General features: G+C 35.4%; 1 protein-coding gene across 5 annotated transcripts in view; it reads left to right on the top strand.

Moving 5' to 3' along the window:
* The first annotated feature begins 16,546 nt into the window (after positions 1 to 16,546).
* UBP5 (ubiquitin-specific protease 5) overlaps positions 16,547 to 19,098 on the top strand; it is a 60,474-nt gene continuing 57,922 nt past the window's right edge. The window contains exons 1-2 of one of the 5 annotated variants that reach the window (XM_088964691.1): positions 16,547 to 16,865; positions 17,372 to 17,571. In XM_088964691.1, coding sequence (XP_088820817.1) covers positions 17,447 to 17,571 — 125 coding nt within the window. In that variant the 5' untranslated portion in view covers positions 16,547 to 16,865; positions 17,372 to 17,446. Of the gene's footprint in view, positions 16,866 to 17,144; positions 17,206 to 17,312; positions 17,572 to 19,098 lie in introns of those variants that run through there. The other 4 variants (XM_088964689.1, XM_088964688.1, XM_088964690.1 and 1 more) reach the window with 4 other exon arrangements.

Here is a 19,098-nt window from a genome sequence, read left to right as displayed (position 1 = left end):
GACTTGTGTTGGTATTTGGTCTTCAATGTACTTCTCTTTCTAACTATTTGGGTAGCCATGGTCTCAGACTCTCAGTAAAAGAAGAGGTTTTAAGGACTGAAATGATACTGTCCTGATTGGAAAGCTTGTTTGATTGCTCATGTCTGTGCAACTTTGGTGGTGCAATTTCCCATTCATTGTGAATCACAGTGCATTTCATAATAATAGAGTGCCCATTCTTAATTGAGATTATTGTACACTAACTTTCTCAAATTTTCAAAAAAAAAAAATATCAACTTATTTTAAATTGCATGCTTTTAATATCTAGTATTTTAATATTTTAACAATATACAAACTAAGGTTTTTTTTTAAACGATAAGTTTCAAGGTTTGTGCTTTTAAAACCCAAAAGCATAAAACTCCAATTTTAGTGTCAGTTTGGGATTTGGGAAGGCTTTCAGGCGTGGACAGCCCATAATCAACGTCTTGTGAAAAAACCTGGAAAAAGCTCAAAGCACTATATGGTTTAGTTTTGTTTTCTACAGCACAAAGCTCAAAATCAAAAGCTCATCCAAATGGAGCCAAATAATTTTCATTGGCTTTTTAGTATTTTTGCCTAAGGCCATGTTTGGAACCATTGCCATTTCCTGAAAAGTGTTTTTTGGAGAAAAGGTGCTGCATTGGTATGCCATTTTCTTAAAAAACATTTTTTCTTTTCTTTTTCTTTTCTTTTCTTTTTTGGGTTTAGGGCTGTCGCTGGTTGCTGCCGCATAGACGTTTTTTCAATGCCACATCAGTATAGTAAAAAAAACAATAAAACACCCATACCACACCTTTCAAAAAATATATATATAACCAAACAGCAGACATGGCCTGAAAAATGGATTTCATTGATGTGGTACAGTTTTTCATGAAAACGGCATGGCGCAAGTTGTGATTGGTTTCTAGTAAAATTATTTAATTGGAGAAAGTTGTGAGAGTCCTGAAGACATTTATTGAAATCCCTCGAAGATTGTTCCACCACCTTTCCAATTTTAGTATTTTTCTCAAAAAATAACTGTAGTAAATAAAGCAAATTGATGAGAAATAGATGGCTATCATGCAATGTGAATAAGAAGATCAACTATTATCCAAACAAATGACTAATGGAAATAAAAAAAGAATTGAAAAAAAAAAAATGTTCAATATCTAGAGTTTCAGCGAGGAGAGAAAGTGTTCATTATCTAAAAACCTTGACTCACCAACAGACATGGTCACTAGATGGTCTGCCATCTGCACGGTATAAAAAAAGGGATAATTAGACTGCACGGCATCAATTCCGAGCTGGCATTATCCATCTGTATGATGGAACTAACATTTCTGAGGGTGGATTTAACAGTAAAAACCCTATAAAAAAGGAAATAGAGCATGATAAATGACTTCCTAAGTTTTCCTTTTTCTTTTATTTCCTGACATCAGTGAAAACTTGGTTTAGTTAGAATCTGAGCTGCTTTGTATCAAATTAACCTTCTGGGGTGGAACCAATACAATGATAGATCACATATGACAAGTTTTTACTGCCCTAGAACTACCTATTCTGCCAAGGACCATAGAGTCTAAGTGGTTACCCTCACCTAAGGATCAGTTTGATTTATAGTGTAAACTAGTAGGTCTGTTTGCATCCTGGTTACCCCCACCCCCACACCACTAACATGCGAATTACAATTCTAATCATATAGAATTAATGGAGCTGGAATGGAACCGTTGACCCATTGATCTGAGCAATCGAATCATCAACTAGCTGATTTGTTCAATGATTTTTTATCTTTCTTTTAATCAGGAATCATACAGACAATCAGTTCCATTTTATCCTAATCTTGGTTCTTAGCCAAAAATCATTGAATCGGTCAACGATCCATTGACCATTGACCAATTCAATGGTTTTTTAGTCTTTTTTTTTATTTTTTTAATTTTTATTGTCAGAACGGGCCATCCGTTCGAACTGAACAGTCGAACGATTGACCCGAAAATCAGTGGCCAGAACGGTTCTGTTTTCAGGTCGTATGAGTCACACGCTCGAATGACATAACACGTATAGTACTACTTAATGGACCTCGCACATTCAATTTTTGCCTATAATTTTTGTTGTTAGAATGGGCCATCCATTTTTTATTTTTTTATTGGGAATCGTCCAGGCAACCAGTTCCGTTTTACCCCAATCCCAGTCCCTGGCCAAAAACCATTGAATCGGTCAACAACCCATTGACCTGAGTGGTCAAACCATCAACCTGTTGACCCGTTCAATGGTTTTTGGCTATTTTTTTATTTTTTTAATTTTTGTTGTTAGAACTGGTCGTCTGTTTGAATCGGATGGTCGAATCATCGACCCAAAAACCAGTGGCCAAAACGGTTCCATTTTTGGGTCGTATGAGTCACATGCTCGAATGACACAACATGTATGATACTACTCAATGGACTTCACACACTCAATTTTTTTCTTATAAATTTTGTCGTTAGAATGGATCATCCATTTGAACCGGATGATTGAGTCGTCGACCTAAAATCTAGTGGTCAAAACGGTTTCATAATTTTTTGCTTGTAATTTTTTGTTGTTAGAACAGGTCGTCCGTTCGAACTAAATGGTCGAATCATCGATCCAAAAACCGGTGGCCAGAACAGTTCCGTTTTGGGGTTGTATAAGTCACACCCTTAAATGACATAACACTTATGATACTACTTAATGAACCCCACAAACTCAATTTTTTGCCTGTAATTTTTATTGTCAAAATGGATTGTCCGTTTGAATCGGATGATCAAACCGTTGACTCGAAAACCGGTGGCCATAATGGTTCTATAATTTTTTGCTTGTAATTTTTGTTGTCAGAACAGGCCATCAGTTCAAACCGAACGGTCGAACCGTCGGTTGTCATAACATTATTAACAACATTTATCAATAATAGTAAGTAATTATACTATTTAATTAAATAATCATTAATGATAGTTTTAATAATATTATTTAGTTATTTTTAATACAACAATAATTATTAAATTTATGAATAGGATTTATTAACAATATTCATTAAATTAATAATTACCAAAATATTAAATTAACAATAGTCAGTAATTATAATATTTTATTAAATAATCAATAACAATACTTTTAATAACATTTTGAATTATTTTTAATATAACAATAATTACTAAACTTATTAATAGTATTTGTAATTTTAATTTAAAGTAAAGTTAAAGTAAATATCTATTTATTAACAATATTTATAGTAATAGTAATTATTAATAATAATCACTAATTATATATTTAGTAAATTATTGTAATAAATAGTAATTATTTTTAATATAATTACTATTTATTAACAATATTTATAATTTTAATTTAAATACTCAATAACAATACTTTTAATAACATTTTTAATTATTTTTAATATAACAATAATTACTAAACTTATTAATAGTATTTGTAATTTTAATTTAAAGTAAAGTTAAAGTAAATATCTATTTATTAGCAATATTTATAGTAACAGTAATTATTAATAATAATCACTAATTATATATTTATTAAATTATTGTAATAAATAGTAATTATTAAAACTGGGTTACTAAATTTATTAACAGTATTTTTTAATAACAATATTTATAATTTTAATTTAAAGTAAAATTAAAGTAAATATCTAGTTATTAACAATATTTATAATAACAGTAATTATTAATTATAATCACTAATTATTGTTATCTTATATATATATATATATATATATATATATATAATCACTAATTATAATCACTAATTATTGTTATCTTATATATATATATATATATATATATATATATAGAGAGAGAGAGAGAGAGAGAGAGAGAGAGAAAGAGAGAGAGAATTGGGCTAAATGGGCGGAACTAGGATTTTTTCTTGAGGGCTAAAAAGGTAGTAAATATGGATATAGGGGTGCAAATGGATCGGGTCATGCGATATGAGATTTGATTCTATTTAGTCGAATTTGGATTGCTTCTTATCAGATCTTCAAGATCGGATTTGTATCACCCCCATCCGATTCGAAAAGCTCCGATCCGATATATGTTATATATTTATTTATATAAATATATAATACATATATATGTTATTTATTTATAAATATATTATTTATATTATATTTTTATAAATTTGTTATATTATTTATTTATTTATAAAAACCATGTATATATATGATGAAATTAATTAAAAATATTTGTATTTTTTGTTTTTTCTTTATTTAAATTGATATATTTTATTTTTCTTTTAATAATTTATTAATTTTAAATAAAACAAGTGGATAAGATCATATCCGAAAATCCGACTTACCAATAAGATTCAAATTCAAATAAAGGTCTATCAAATCCAATCGAATCTTTGGATCGAATCCCGATATACCTTGATTCATATCCGATCCGATCCATTTACATCCCAACATGGATAGGGGGTCAAAAGCTAGTAAACACAAGTAGGGTACCAAAATACAGGTAAAATCTAAATGGATGTTGCAAGGATTTTCAAGGCATAGGGGGGCCATGGCCCTCCTCCGCAACCCTTGGCTTTAAAGCCACATTACAATTAGGGCTGAAACTTGGGCAGGTCCAACCTGAGATGAACCCTACTCAATCCAGCCTAGGCAGACCTGATCCAAACTCAAGTTGGGCTTGGAGTGGTCTAAACCCGACTTAACCCAACCCGAATTCACACCCATACACACACATGCACAGAAAAAGACATATTTTATATGCATTTTCAATGGAATTTATGCATAGTTTCAATCCATTGTATTTTTAAGTTGGACTACTAAGCTCATTGTATTTTTTGACCTGTCAAGTAAAATACCTCCCTTTTCTTAACCAAATAGTAAGACTTTCTTTTGACTTTACCAATTAGTCTTCTTGCCACTTATAGTTTGGGGTTAAGTTTCTTATTCCACCTTTCACTAACATGTCATGACAAGTGCCTATACCACATTTGATACTTTTTTAAAATTTTATTTTATTCAGTGGCACCTTTTTTTCCATATACATACCCTTATTTCTATTTCTTTAATGTTATGTTTAGTTTAAAGGAAAATGTAGGAAAAGGAAGGGAAAGGTAGGGAAAGCTTTACAAACTTTGTATTGGTTTTCTTGCCTTTTCCTTCCTTTCCCTACCTTTTCCTTCAAACCAAGCAAGGCCTAAAGGAGAACATTTTTTTTCCATCATGGAATCAAGGTGGTAATGAAAGGTTAAAAATGGGTTTAAGAAAAATTAAAAATAAAATTTTGAAAGATTTAATGTCTAATAGAGAAAATTACATTTGGGTAACCTATGCTATAGTGAAACTTAATGGCCCCAACCTTAAAGTGCAACAACCATCTTGAATTTTTAAAAATCAACATTTTTAAATTACGTTAAAATTACCAAACTGCCCATTTTAAATTATTTATATGCAACTTGAAAAAGCCCCTTTTGAAAACTATACCATAAAAACCTGGGATTGTTGGCCTTGACAACCCTTAAGCTTTGTCCAAAAAGATCAAACCCTAAAAGAATACCATTTTTTCCCTTAAATTATGATAGAAATGCCATTTTAAGGAAAAAATATATGACGTTAAAGACGTTGTTTATGGATTCATTAGACAATGAATAAAATAATAAAACATGCTTATGTGGCACCAATGTTTTCAACCCGCTGTTGACTCAGTAGATCGAATCGTTTGAACCATCATTAGATCATGATTCTGAGTCCGAATTCGTCAAGACCTATCATATGGTCAAAAACCATTGGCTTGGTCATGAACCATTCGACCCGACCGATTCAACCATTGACCGTTCGACTCGGTGACCAGGTCACAGGTTGCACACTCAATGCATTTCGGAGGCCATAACCTAGCACTCTGATGTCAGATTAGGGTGATTTTTTTTTTATTTTGGGTAACTTTTTGAGATCTATGCGCCCCAAGGAACTATAGGTATCTTGCCCCACTATTTTTGTGAAAAAAAAACCTTTTTTAGCCTCAAATTGCAATGTTTAATATTTTTATAAATAAAAGTTAAAAACGTAAATTAAATATAAAATAATACATATATAATATCTAAAACATATTTATACACACAGGTAACCCACGACCTAGAGGCAAAAACGATTTGGCCTCCAGGTCAGTTTTTAAAACATTGTGTGGCACTACTTCTAGTAAAAAAGAAAGAAGGGAAATTACAAGCTACTTTATACCCAAAAGTTTAAAAATGTCACTTTAGCATGGTTTTTGGAAGAGTGGGCACTTTAAGGGACCGGTTTTCAAGAAAAAATGCCCTTGCTTCCAAGACCCATTTTTCACAAAAAAACGCTTCTGCCACATAGGCATTGAGCAACACTATGTTGTTTGGTAAGGTGATTTTCATCACCATTTTTCATGTATGTGCTGATAGGTAAGCACCACATAGGATACACATCAGTCAATCGTTGGGGAAACGGTTCACCGATGCATGAAACACCAAATTTGGCGTTTCATGTGTCAATGGGGTCTCGATTTTCGAGGCATGCCCAATTTTTTAATAATCGGCTGAACCAAACAATGAGATACATGGGCATTTGTTGAAACACCTATGTGGATCCGATGTGGCACAGTTTTTTTGAAAAACGACCATGGTTCCAAACATCCCCTAGATGTTAAAAAATTTATTAGTTAAAAATAAATTTTATTTTACCTTGAAGTAAATTATTTTAAGGATTTTATCTAATTAGAGTCATTAAATTAACAATAGTTAATTTAAGAGCAAAATAAATAATTAAGTAAACACTAACTTAATTATCATAACTAATAGTAACTTAGCATTCACTTAATTAATTTAATTTACTTAGTAAGTCAATTTGCCTAATTGCATTAATTTAGTTAATCCCTTTAATTCCTTTATTTACTTAACTTTCTTGTTTTCCTTAATTAGCATTGACTATTTAATTGCACTATTTACTTAGCTTAATTTGCTTAATTGTCTTAAAAAATGCTCAATTTACATAGTTGCCATAATTTACTTAATTATCTTAATTAGTTTAATTTATTTAATTTAATTACTCTGGTTACATAGCTTAATTTATTAAAACTGACTTGATCAAATAGTTAATTCACTTAGTTTACTTAATTTACTTATTTATTTTAATTGTACTCTATTTGCTTAGTTAGTTTACTTAATTTACTTAATCAAATCATCAAATGGTTAATTCACATAATCACATGGATTTAAAATTGTTGTTGACCCAGGTAGTTGAACCGTTTGACCAAATAAACTACTCAGCTGTGCAAATCCACTTTATACTTGACAAAAAAAAATCGTTAGCAAATTGTTGAATCAAATGGTTGAATTGCTAAATTGTTCGACTTGGTGAATGGTTCTCGAGTTATTCTTATTTTATTTTTTTTTCAAATCACCACGGCTGATTTGTTCGGCCCGAACAATCAAACCAACAACCCCAAAAAATTGGTGGCGAAAGTGGTTCTATTTTCAACCTGATTTTAAAACCTTGCTTAACTGATTTAATCTACTTATTAATATCCACTAGCTTTCTTTATTTAATTTACTTAGCCAACTTAGTTTTTCTTAATTAATTTAATTTATTTATTCAGTTGCTTAATTTACATAGGTGGCTTATTTGACCTAATTATCTTGATTATTATAATTTATTTAATTTACCTAATTAATTCTATACCATCATATGCCTTAAAGTAATTTATTTAATTATTTTTATTAACATGGCATTTTCAAACTTTAGGGTTTAAAGTGGCCTTTTCAAACTTGAGTAATGCCACATAAGCACGATTTATTATTTTATTCATTGTCTAATAGATACAACATCCCTTTGTTTGTTTTAGGCTTAAAATGGATTTTTCATCACAATTTAAGAGCAAAAAATGACTCTTTAAATTTTATAGGGTCTAAATTGTTTTTTTTTTTTGGCAATGTTGAATGATTGTTAAATCCATAAAAATGTGTGGTGGATAGTTTTGGGATTTTTAAAATGTTTCAAGTAACACCATGTATTGCAAATAAATAACGGAATGCTAATAGTTGGATTGAGTATTGGCATTTGAAAGTTTAGGGTATTTGGTTGTCACGCTTGAAAATTGAGGCCCTTATAGCTATGTTTGGTTTGAAGGAAAATGTAGGGAAAGGTAAGGAAACCTTGACAACCCTTGTATTGGTTTCCCTATCTTTCCCTTCCTTTTCCTACTTTTTCCTTCAAACCAAACATAGCCTAAGTGTCACTACTCACTACCCCTAAAATATAAGGTACTTAACTTTAATTTTCTATGAGGGTGCAAGTTAGATGGGTTGGGCCAAGTTTATGTTCAACCCTAAGATTTAGGCCCAAGGCCCCAACCTAGTCGAGCTTGGGGTTAATAATGATATTCCAAACCCAAGCCAACATGCACACAAATTTGATGCACTTGATTGGGCTTAGGTTGGTCAATGAACCCACTCTAAAATTTGACATACACATGTCAATGTATGTAATTATGTACACATTGTGTATAATTCAGTCGGGTTTGCACTACCTAAGAGCTAGACTTGAATCCAACAAAAAAAAAAGCCTGCATTGTGTATACATCTGCAAGGCATGCATGAATGACCATTGTGGTAGATATTAGGAGCACTATTTAGGGAGATGCATTGAAGCTGAGAACAATCATTATAATGACTGCATTTCCGATAATCAAAACTTCCCTTTGCTACCCATGGATAAAGTTTTCAAGAATTCCATCACCACCCAAGGTGAGTCAAGCAAGGCTGTGTCCCCTACAGATGGAAGGAAGTTAGTCTCTACTGTGGCTTGCCCTGTTAACATGGACGAGAGAAGGAAGATCACAAAGTCTGTGGACATATGGGCTCTGTGTTTGCTGACTAAGTTCTTGGAAGAGCCTGAACTAGTAAAAACCATTGCAAACAAGGTTGGCAAATGGAAAATCAAACACAAGGTGGACATACAAACAATCAGTAATGGGTACTACCTCATCACTTTCACAGCCAAGTCCGATTATGATAATGTCCTTGAAAATGGTCCTTGGATAGTTAGTGGTAAGTATTTTGTTGTGTTTCCTTGGAGGATTGGCTTTAACCCAATTAAATCAAAGCTCGAATTTGTAGATATATGGATCAGATTGCCAGGACTCCCCCTGGAGTGTTGGTTCAAGATGATCTAGAGTACATTTTGAGAGATGTGGGCATGGTTCTTAAGCTTGATGATGATACGAAAAATCTTCGCCGATTCAGCTATCCAAGAATCAGTGTTTGAGTAGAACTCTATTGACCTCTTGTTCTCTCTATCCCTCTCACAGTGGGTGGTGAGGAGTAGAGGATTCGTGTTTTTTATGACCTCTGTATGGCATGCGGGTGGAGAGGTCATGAAGCTCTCAACTGTCTAAGGAGGGAGAAGGAGAGAAAGTTGCTAGAAAAAGAAGCAACAATACAAAGCTAGGCAATACAAACTTTAAAACTGCCAAGGTAAGCAAGGAAAGAGCTTGGACGAACAAGAGGTATAACTGGAATGAATATAAGGCTCAGAGGTTTGAACGTGCCAAGGGCTCCACCAGAACTCGACTCAATGCAAATCATGTGACTATCATGTCAACTAAAAAGCTGCAACCTACCCAGAAATTGGTCAAAAAATTAGGCCAGGATCTCAAGGCTTTGGTGAGTGGGATGGCTCTAACCTCTAGTTTGAGTCCCACGTTTCCTGACAATAATGATTTGTTGGATGAAACTCCGGAAGGAGGTGATGCAGATAACAACATGATGAGTAGGAATGGCGAGGATGACATGGAGGATGAATGGGACGGGCAAGAAGGTATCCAGGATTGTGAGAATGATAACTTTGAAGGCAACAGTGATCTGAATATGGAACTCGATGAAAACAATTTACAATGGGAAGAGGACAACACAGGTCCAGATCTTACAAAAGTTAACCATGGGGGTTATTAGTTGGAATGTCCGAGGGGCTGGAATGCCCAATTTCTATCGTCAAGCAAAAGAGTTGATTAGATCCCATGTGTTTGAAATATGTTATTTTATTGAAACTATAATTAATCCTAAAAGATGAAAAAGCATTGTGAATCATTTTTTATATTATAATGAGCATTTTATTGTTGATTCTCTTGGTAGCTCTGGTGGGATGCAACATTGATATAATCTTTTCAAATGATTGTTTAGTTCATACGCTTGTAAATGATTCAGCAAAGGGAAAACACGGTTTTGTACCTTTGTGTATGCCCCTCCCAACAAAAATGAGTGTGCTCATTGGGAAAATGCCCTGTTAATTAACTTTATGGCCGAATAAATGGAGTTGCCACCCATCAAAATACGTAACTGGGAGTTGAAGGGATAAGAGGTCTATCATATGGATAGCCGAATCCTATAGGAAGGTAGGGTGAAATTTCAAAATTTTTTTTCTTCCATGTGAGAATCGCATTCCCTGTTTTAGAAAAATTGCATTTTTCAATGATCAATCTTGAACCAAGAACCGAACAAGATCTAAACCAAAACAGTAAAAGATGGATATACCTAATACGAAGATGCAATATCTCCCAACGAAGGTATTCACGCCCAAAGAAAATCTCCAAAAACTGCTCCCACTGAAGATGATACAGTGTAGATTCGCCCCCTTATTTAACTAATCAAATTAGGTCAGTTCGAAATGGGCTTTAAGCCCAATAAGTCTAAGTGCGCAAACTGCTTCCAAACTGTTGCCCAGTTGGGCTTCTTTGTATGGTGTTGGACCCAAACATTGATCTACACATCAACTACATGGGTTCGGCCCAGCCTTTGTTACAAGGCCTGGCCAAATTCACTGAAAAGACAATGAACCCCCTAAATCCCATCACATGGACTCCTAATTGGCCCAATGCTTACACCAAGTGGTCATTGGGCCAAACCACCTTATAAAAACCTAGGGACTGTAGACAGATGCAAGATTAGCCCATCAGGTATTACCCTCAATGATCTTACACTTAACCTCTCAGCCCATAATGATCATGCACTGCCCGACAAAAGAGAACCTCTCCCTCGGTTGCAAGGAACAGTGCTGCACTCTCCGCTCACATGGATCCCGGAAATTAAAACATTTTTCAAACATTTTGAAACCATAATATATATATATATTTATATTCGTATATAAAATATATTTTGCGAAATAAATTTCAATGATTGAAATCAGTTGTCGGTAGTCTTGGTTTCCATTAGAGAGAGTGCATGCCCGATCATTACCTTTGTCTGATAAAGGGACTAATCCTGTCACTATGATCACCCACTCAGATGAATTCTCGGATTGTCCCAATATACCCAGGTTTTGACCCCCTCTAAGGATCTCACTAATTGGCATATCAAAGATAATCCAATCCGACACCTAGTGCAGTATCATAATCGAGTCTAGGGGTCATGTGTAACTTTCCAGTTTTGCCCACTAATCACCAAGGTCCAGGGCAATACTGGAAATCTGGTCTGGTTCAGGGTTTCAAGTAAATCTACACTGCATGTACCTCGGGTCTCACCTTGGCAGTTGAGACAAGCCACCCCAACACTTGGCGGCACATCAGTGTCAGTCTTGGCAGGATAAATCTTCCTAGACTTATCCAACGGCTGTGAACATTCTAAACTAACACAAGTCTCATAACTGTCCAGTTTAAGGGTATTACATAGAAACACACCACCATGACATGAATCATTCTCGGATTGTCCCAACATACCCAGGTTTTGACCCCCTCTAAGGATCTCACTAATTGGCATATCAAAGATAATCCAATCCGACACCTAGTGCAGTATCATAATCGAGTCTAGGGGTCATGTGTAACTTTCCAGTTTTGCCCACTAATCACCAAGGTCCAGGGCAATACTGGAAATCTGGTTTGGTTCAGGGTTTCAAGTAAATTTACACTGCATGTACCTCGGGTCTCACCTTGGCAGTTGAGACAAGCCACCCCAACACTTGGCGGCACATCAGTGTCAGTCTTGGCAGGATAAATCTTCCTAGACTTATCCAACGGCTGTGAACATTCTAAACTAACACAAGTCTCATAAGTGTCCAGTTTAAGGGTATTACACAGAAACACACCACCATGACATGAATCAAATATGTACTTTATTCATTTACAATAAATGTCATAAGTACATCAATCTGATTGGAGCTAAGGGCATACACTGTCTAACAGGAGTGATGGGTATCCCGAGATTAGATTTTGTAAAACATTTAGAGTAAACAATGACTCCAGTGACTCCACACCAATCAACAGGAAAAAGTCGATATGGGTAAGTTGAGAAAGAGAGAGGGAAGGGGTTAGGCACCCCTCTCTGGTCTGTGTGAATACCGAAATTCCCTTTTTATTTTAGATTCAAATAAAAAAACCTAAATCCTCCAACCATTAGAAAGGAGAAGAATGCCTCTTCCTTCACTTCCGAACCAACCCCCTTTTGGAGGCAGGATCGGCCAGCTGGTCAAAAAGGAAGAAGAAGCACGAACCTCTCGGATGCTAGAGAATGCATAGGCTCTCTTATTCAAACTTGAATGCAAAGCTAAAACTAGACTAAACTAGCAAAGGAAAATTATAGAGACAAAGAAAAAAAGAAAGAAAAACAATGAAACAAATAGATAGCTAACTAAAACAAAACCAAGATTAATTTCTAAATATAAGATTGGATTTGGAGATGAACTTAGGGCTATGAGGTAATTGATTTTTACCTCTGTAAGAATTGACAATGCTGCAAGATATCCCAGGGGCTGAACTTTTCAAGAAGCGATTTTCAGCCAGAAACACTTTGGCTTAATCTTTGAATATGGACCTGGTAGAAGCTGATGTGCCAGTGACACGAGCTACTCCTGTAGAATGCAAGACAATGTGAGCTCCTCCTATTAAGAAATTCAAACACCCAAACACTTCCTTGGGTTTGACAGAAGGATTGAGGAAACGAATTATTCAACAATGCCTTCGCTTGGTATGAACAACTTCAACTCTAGCTTTCTCTTTGAAGAAGGTTTTCTCTCTTAGACCCTCTCTCGCTTCCCTCACAACCTTTTCTCTCAAATCCCTCTCTCGTATTTCACTCTTCTCTCTAATCTCCTTCTTCACTCAATCGAAGTCTCCATCTTCTCTTCCACAAACCCTCTCGCGCGAGCTCTCTCTCGTTTTCTCTATCAAACGCCTTGCTCTAGCCTAACCAAACTCTCTCTCTTCCTTCAAAAGCCTAAAGCGACCAGAGCCTCCTCATGCCCCCCTCATTTTCTCTAATTCTCGATCCCCCTCTTTCTCATCTGACCTCCCTCTCCTTGGGGTGGGTGCCCTCTATTTATAAGGAGAGAGGAAGGGTGATTCTAGCCAAATCTTAAAACAATTGGGGGTTTTGAAAGGTTGGGATTTAGAGGAATAGGAAGGTTTCATAACTTGGGCCCGAAAGGTAATTTTGTAATTTTACCTTGGGGTAGTTTGGTAAGAAGGAAAATTTGGTAATTTAGGGGTTTTGGGGGTAGATTTAGAGGGGTACTCAGGTAATTTGGTGAGTGAAGGTGTTTTAGCTTGGGGGATAAATTGGTAATTTGGGATGAAAGGGTAATCGGGTAATTTTGAGGCAATTTGATGATTTGGGGTATGTAGATTAGATAATTTTGTTGAATAAGGGCATTTTGGTAAATTTGGTTGAAAGGGCAATTCATGAATTTGGGATGGAGGGTATTTTGGAAATTTGGTTAGGGGTATTTTGGGAGATTTAGAAAAATGGGTAATTTGGGAGTTAGGTCAGGGGTATTTTGGGAATTTGGAAGAAGGGGTAATTTGGGAATTAGGTCAGGGGTATTTTGGTAATTGGTCAAAGGGGTATTTTAGTAATTTGGTCAAGGGGTAATTTTGGGAGATTTGAAAAATGGGTAATTTGGGAATTAGGTTAGGGGCATTTTGGAAATATGGAAGAAGGGGTAATTTAGGAATTAGGTCAAGGGTGTTTTGGTAATTAGTCCAAGGGTATTTTGGTAATTGGTCAAGGGTAATTTTGGTAATCTAGTTAAGGGTATTAGGTGGGTTCAACGATGGATTTTAGGCATTTGGGGGTTGAAATTTGGGTTCTTGGATTCTTTGGGTTTTGGTAGGGTCGGAATGGTTTGATCGATGTTTGTGGGTGAATTAGGGGTCTAGACAAAGAACCCAGCAAAAACAGGGTTTCGATAATGAGCAAATTCGGGCATGGGATTGGATTAGGTGTCTAATTGGAGATTTCAATGCCCTCTCTTCCAATTCAAATAAATTTGGTGGGAGAGTAGTTCTCCCTAGCCATATGAGAAACTTTAATAACATGATTAATGACTACAGTCTTATTGAAATGAAATTGTTAGGTATCCAATATAATTTAAGGAACAAATATACGTGGGAAAGGTTGGATTGGGCTTTTTATAATGATGCTTGGGGTTTGGAGTTCTGTGATGCAATTCTTGAAAATATCCCCTTTCTCTTTTTAGACCACTCCTCTATCCTCCTTAACACTAGGGGTGTCAATTGGATTGGATTTGGTCCAATCCGGTCCAATCCAATGTGAGTCCATTACAAATGGACCTAGTCCAATCCAATCCAATGAATATTTTGGACATGTCCAAAGATTGTTCAATCTATTCAAATTCTTGTTAATTTAGATTGGTTTCAACTCAAACGTGGTTCATTGACACCTATGTTCTTATCTATTATCAGTGGACCAGATATTGGCTCAATCCAACATAAATTTGTTATGGACGAACCAGGTCCAATCCAATATGTTATATTGGTTTGTTTAGTTCGTCCTAATTCAATATGTCTTATTGGTCCGTCCAATCCATCCAAATGGATTTTGATTTGGACGGAATCCAACCCAAAACGAGTCCATTGACACCCCTACTTAACACTGACTATAAGGTTCCTAAAGGGCATAGACCTTTTAGGTTCGAAGCTATGTTGTGTGAAGATCCAAAGTTTTCAGAAGTTGTCGCCAGTTCTTGGAATAATAATGTTTATGGATCTAGAGCAATCCGTTTTTTTTTTTTTAAGGTATTGATCCAAAATATTAAGAGATGGAATAGAGAGCATTTTGGGCATATCATTAAAAAGAAAACATATTTAATGGGCAAACCGGTTGAAACCCAAAAGAGAATTTTAGACAATCCAAGTGATAGAGCTCAATTAAATTTAGAGAAAGCCCTCCAAATCCAGTTGGATAAATTTCTAAGTAGGAAAGAGATCCTTTGAGCCCAAAATTCCAGAATTGATTAGCTGAATTTGGGGGATAAAAATAACATTTTTTTTCAAACTATGGTCTCCATTAGGAGGAATAAGAATAAAATTTTCAGAATCTGGAAAGATGATGGTGTTTGGATTACTAATAAGGTGGAAATAGCTGACTATTTTGTTAAATGTTTTGAACAAAGATTTTGTTCAAAGGGATTTTTTTGCGATCAAAGAATAATGGCAAAAAGCCATTCCGTTTAATGAAATGGGAGAAGAAATGCTACCAGTTGGGGTGGGCTTGGCATAAAAAATTTATAGTGGGTGAATGAATCTTGTCTTGCTAAGCTCGGAGGGAAAATCTTGGAAGATCAAACTAATTTATGGGTAAAAGTGGTTACCCATAAATATTTGAGAAATGGAGACCTCTAGAATACCCCTATTAAAAATGGCATTTCTTGGGCCTGGAGAGGGATTCTTAATGCTAGAAACCTACTTAAGAGGGTATTGATTGGGTCATTGGTAATGGGCATAAAGTGCTTTTATGGAAAGATAAATGGACCGATCATAGCTTTATTGAGGAGATAGTGAGTAGTGATTCTCCTAATTTTAGTAATGATATCAAAGTTGAAGAATTTATAGATCACAAGAGAAAAGTGTAGAAGGAAGATTGGATCAATAGTATTGTTCCAAATCATGTTTGGAACATTATTAGGCCTATTTTGATTCCTTCGTAGTTAAAGGACAATAACATTATTTGGCGAGGTGATCCCAAAGGAAATTTCACCATTAAGTCATCTTATAAGGAGGCCCGTCGCATGGCAAGAGGTAGTGGGGGTGTAAATCAGGTTCTCAATAAGGTTTGAGGCCTTAGGATTCCCCCAAAACTGAAGCCTTTCGACAAAGGCTATGCTCATATCTAAGGGCCTACCCACTAATGATTCTCATTGTTTTTGTGGTGAGATCGAGAATTCTGAGCATATATTCTTTAAGTGTACCTTTTATCTACAAGTGTGGCAAATGTTCAACCCCTTTGTGGTAGGGCAATCTATCAGTGGAGCTTCAATGATGGACTAGTGGTGCAACTTAAGTAATAATCCAAATATTGGGGGCTGTGTGCTTGAGAAAATTTGTTTTATTTTGTGGTTTTTATGGAAGAATAGAAATGAAAGAATGTTCAATAATAGGTCCTCATCCTCAGTTATTATCGAAAAAGCTCATTAAGCTTTCAAGGAATTTCACTCGGGTTATTCTTTTGATGTTAAATTAGATAATCCAAGAATCTGGAAAGCAATCATGTGGAAAGGGCCAAAGGAGGGTATGATTAAGATAAATTTGGACGCCTCAAGAAAGAATGATGGTTCTTCCGCTATTGCTTGTATTGTGAGAAATTTTCACGAGGAAGTTTTGGATTACAAAGCGTACTCGGTGGGCTGTACTACAATTAACGTGGCTGAAGCTTGGGCTGCATGGGAAGCCCACAATATGGCCCAAAACTTCATGTCTTTTTCCTATCAACTTTGAAGGAGACTCCTTTTTAGTTATCTCATGGTTGAAGAACCGATGCGTCCTAATGAAGCCTAAAGAACATCATCAGAGAGTGCGGGAGATTAGCAGACAAGCTGGATCATGGAGCTTTGTATTCCCATCCTTTAGAAAAGCGAATCAAGCGACAAATTGGTTAGCAAATCAAGCTCTTGTTTCTATGGATCTTCTATTCTTTTGTTTTCCTTAGATTCCATCTATGGATCCTCCGAACTACCCCTGCCTTGTGTACTCTTTTTTCTTACAAAAAAAAGGTCTGAAGTATCTAACTTGAGGACCGAAAATCCAAGTCCAATCATATAAAATTGTGCCCTAGTAGGTCAGAGCTCAAGTTGGGCCTGCCCCAGTTTCATCCTAATTTTCCCTATTTAATATTTTTTGAGGCAAAATTTATATTTATGCCATTAAGGACATTTTGGTAAAACAATTCCATTGTTGCTCTAACTAGTTTTTTGATTGCAAAACTTGGGAAATGGTATAAGTATTTGAACAAAAAACCCATTCATTTGAACAAAACTTGGTGGATGATCTGACCTAAGTTTTTTCGTATATTTTCATTTATTTTTAATTTTTTAACAATAGGCTTACAGACAGATCATATGGTGTAGACACCGGCCGGGTTCATTGTTTCGCTATTGCAGTTAACTGGAAAACGGAAAAGCGCCGAAGTAAGGACGAAGATTTGGAATTTTGGATCTGTAACAGCTCTCTGGACGATGGAGGGCTCAATATGCAGCTCAGAGCTCACACAAGAAGCAGAGAGGCTCATGATCAGAGACATTATCATGGCTGCTGAAGCTCAGGTCAAGGAAGGAGACACCTTTTATCTCATCACTCAAAGGTTAAGCCCATCGTCTTCTTATCTTGATCGCCTTTTCATCATAGATAATTTGGAAAATTATAATTTTTTTGTGCTGTTTTTGTTCGATTTAAACCGTTTTTATGGACAGCTGGTCTAGAAATTCTGGAAAATCCTCTCATGTGTCAATCATCTAATTTTTGTAGCTTTATGGATTGGAGATCTTAATGGACCTTAGAAACCCTTCATTTTGATAGTCGCAATAATGGGACTTGTGGAATTGAAATATTGGAAATAAGTATTCGAACGGAACGGACAGACCTAGGGTTCCGATGCTTGCTTTGACACTATTAAGTGACAAGATTGTTTTTCTCCTTTTTATTGTTGTATGCATTTAATTGATAAGTGAAGAAGTCGACCAGCACTTGCATATGAAGGTGGAGGGTGGAGGTCTCTTGTTTTTAATACCGTTTTTTTTTTTTTGGCTCAGCGTTTATTGTTTTCACCTTCTCAGCGTCTAAGCTGTGGAGAGTAAGTTCTTTTTTTACTAGTGAGTTACACATTTTTCCTTGAAAACATGAACTTCAAAACCGAAGATCTTAGAGTTAGACTGTTCAATAGCCACTCACGATAAAGAGAAAAGATCAGTTCTTGTCAAATGAACTTATGCACATTTTCTTGAATCGTGAAAACTAGAATGCGATCTCATCTTGCATGGAGTTTGAAGCTGAAACGAGCTGATTCCCAGCAATTTAGGTATTTATCCAATCAGTGGCGTATATAGAGGAGGATGGTGGAACAGGATGATGAAGCTAAAGTGTAGGGATAAAGATCCTGTCAGTGACACATATGGAGCAGAATGGAACTAGACAATACTGATTGGGTTCCTTTTTGACTTGGGGAAGGGACTACATGCCATTTTTTTCCTGCACCATAGTTTTACTAGAGAAGTATGCGCCCTTATATGGGGTGCTTTTAACTGGAGAGGGTGCTTTTAACTCAGTGAGAAGGGCAAAGTGGTTTGGGAATTACACTGTTAGTGATTTTTCTAGTGTATATGGTCTGAAAGAAATGAGAGAATTTTACATGGAGCAGAATAGTGGAATGGGATTTCGATAGTTTTTTTTAATCAATGGAATTCATATAGTGATCATCAGGTCAAAATTGCTTGACTTATCCTCAAGATACAATGCCAATTATTGAAAAATGAAACAGGTAGGTAAGTAGACTTAATAAACCAAATGTAGTGTCAAATAGTCAAATGGAGCATTTTTTCTTTGACTAGGCGTGCATATAATTAGTAATAACTGTATTTAGAAGCAATAGACAGATTTATTTATTTATTTATTTATTTCTCACCTTGTTAAGGTATGTACATAAGTCAACCTGCATTATCTATTGAATTGAAACGCTCACGAGTAACCATAAACATTAAGTGCTTACTTAATTGAGAAATGTTCCTATTCCTGTGCTTTAGACATGACTTAGATGTTTCAAGAGCAAGTTGCTTTAGAGGCCTCTCTATAACAGTGTGTCTTAATTGCAATGCTGCAAATTATTTGAATTCTC

Source organism: Nelumbo lutea, chromosome 1 (genome assembly GCF_056320005.1).
Source record: "Nelumbo lutea isolate HS-2025 chromosome 1, American lotus-T2T, whole genome shotgun sequence".
Taxonomy (NCBI): domain Eukaryota; kingdom Viridiplantae; phylum Streptophyta; class Magnoliopsida; order Proteales; family Nelumbonaceae; genus Nelumbo; species Nelumbo lutea.
This window is presented reverse-complemented; position numbering and strand designations above follow the sequence as displayed.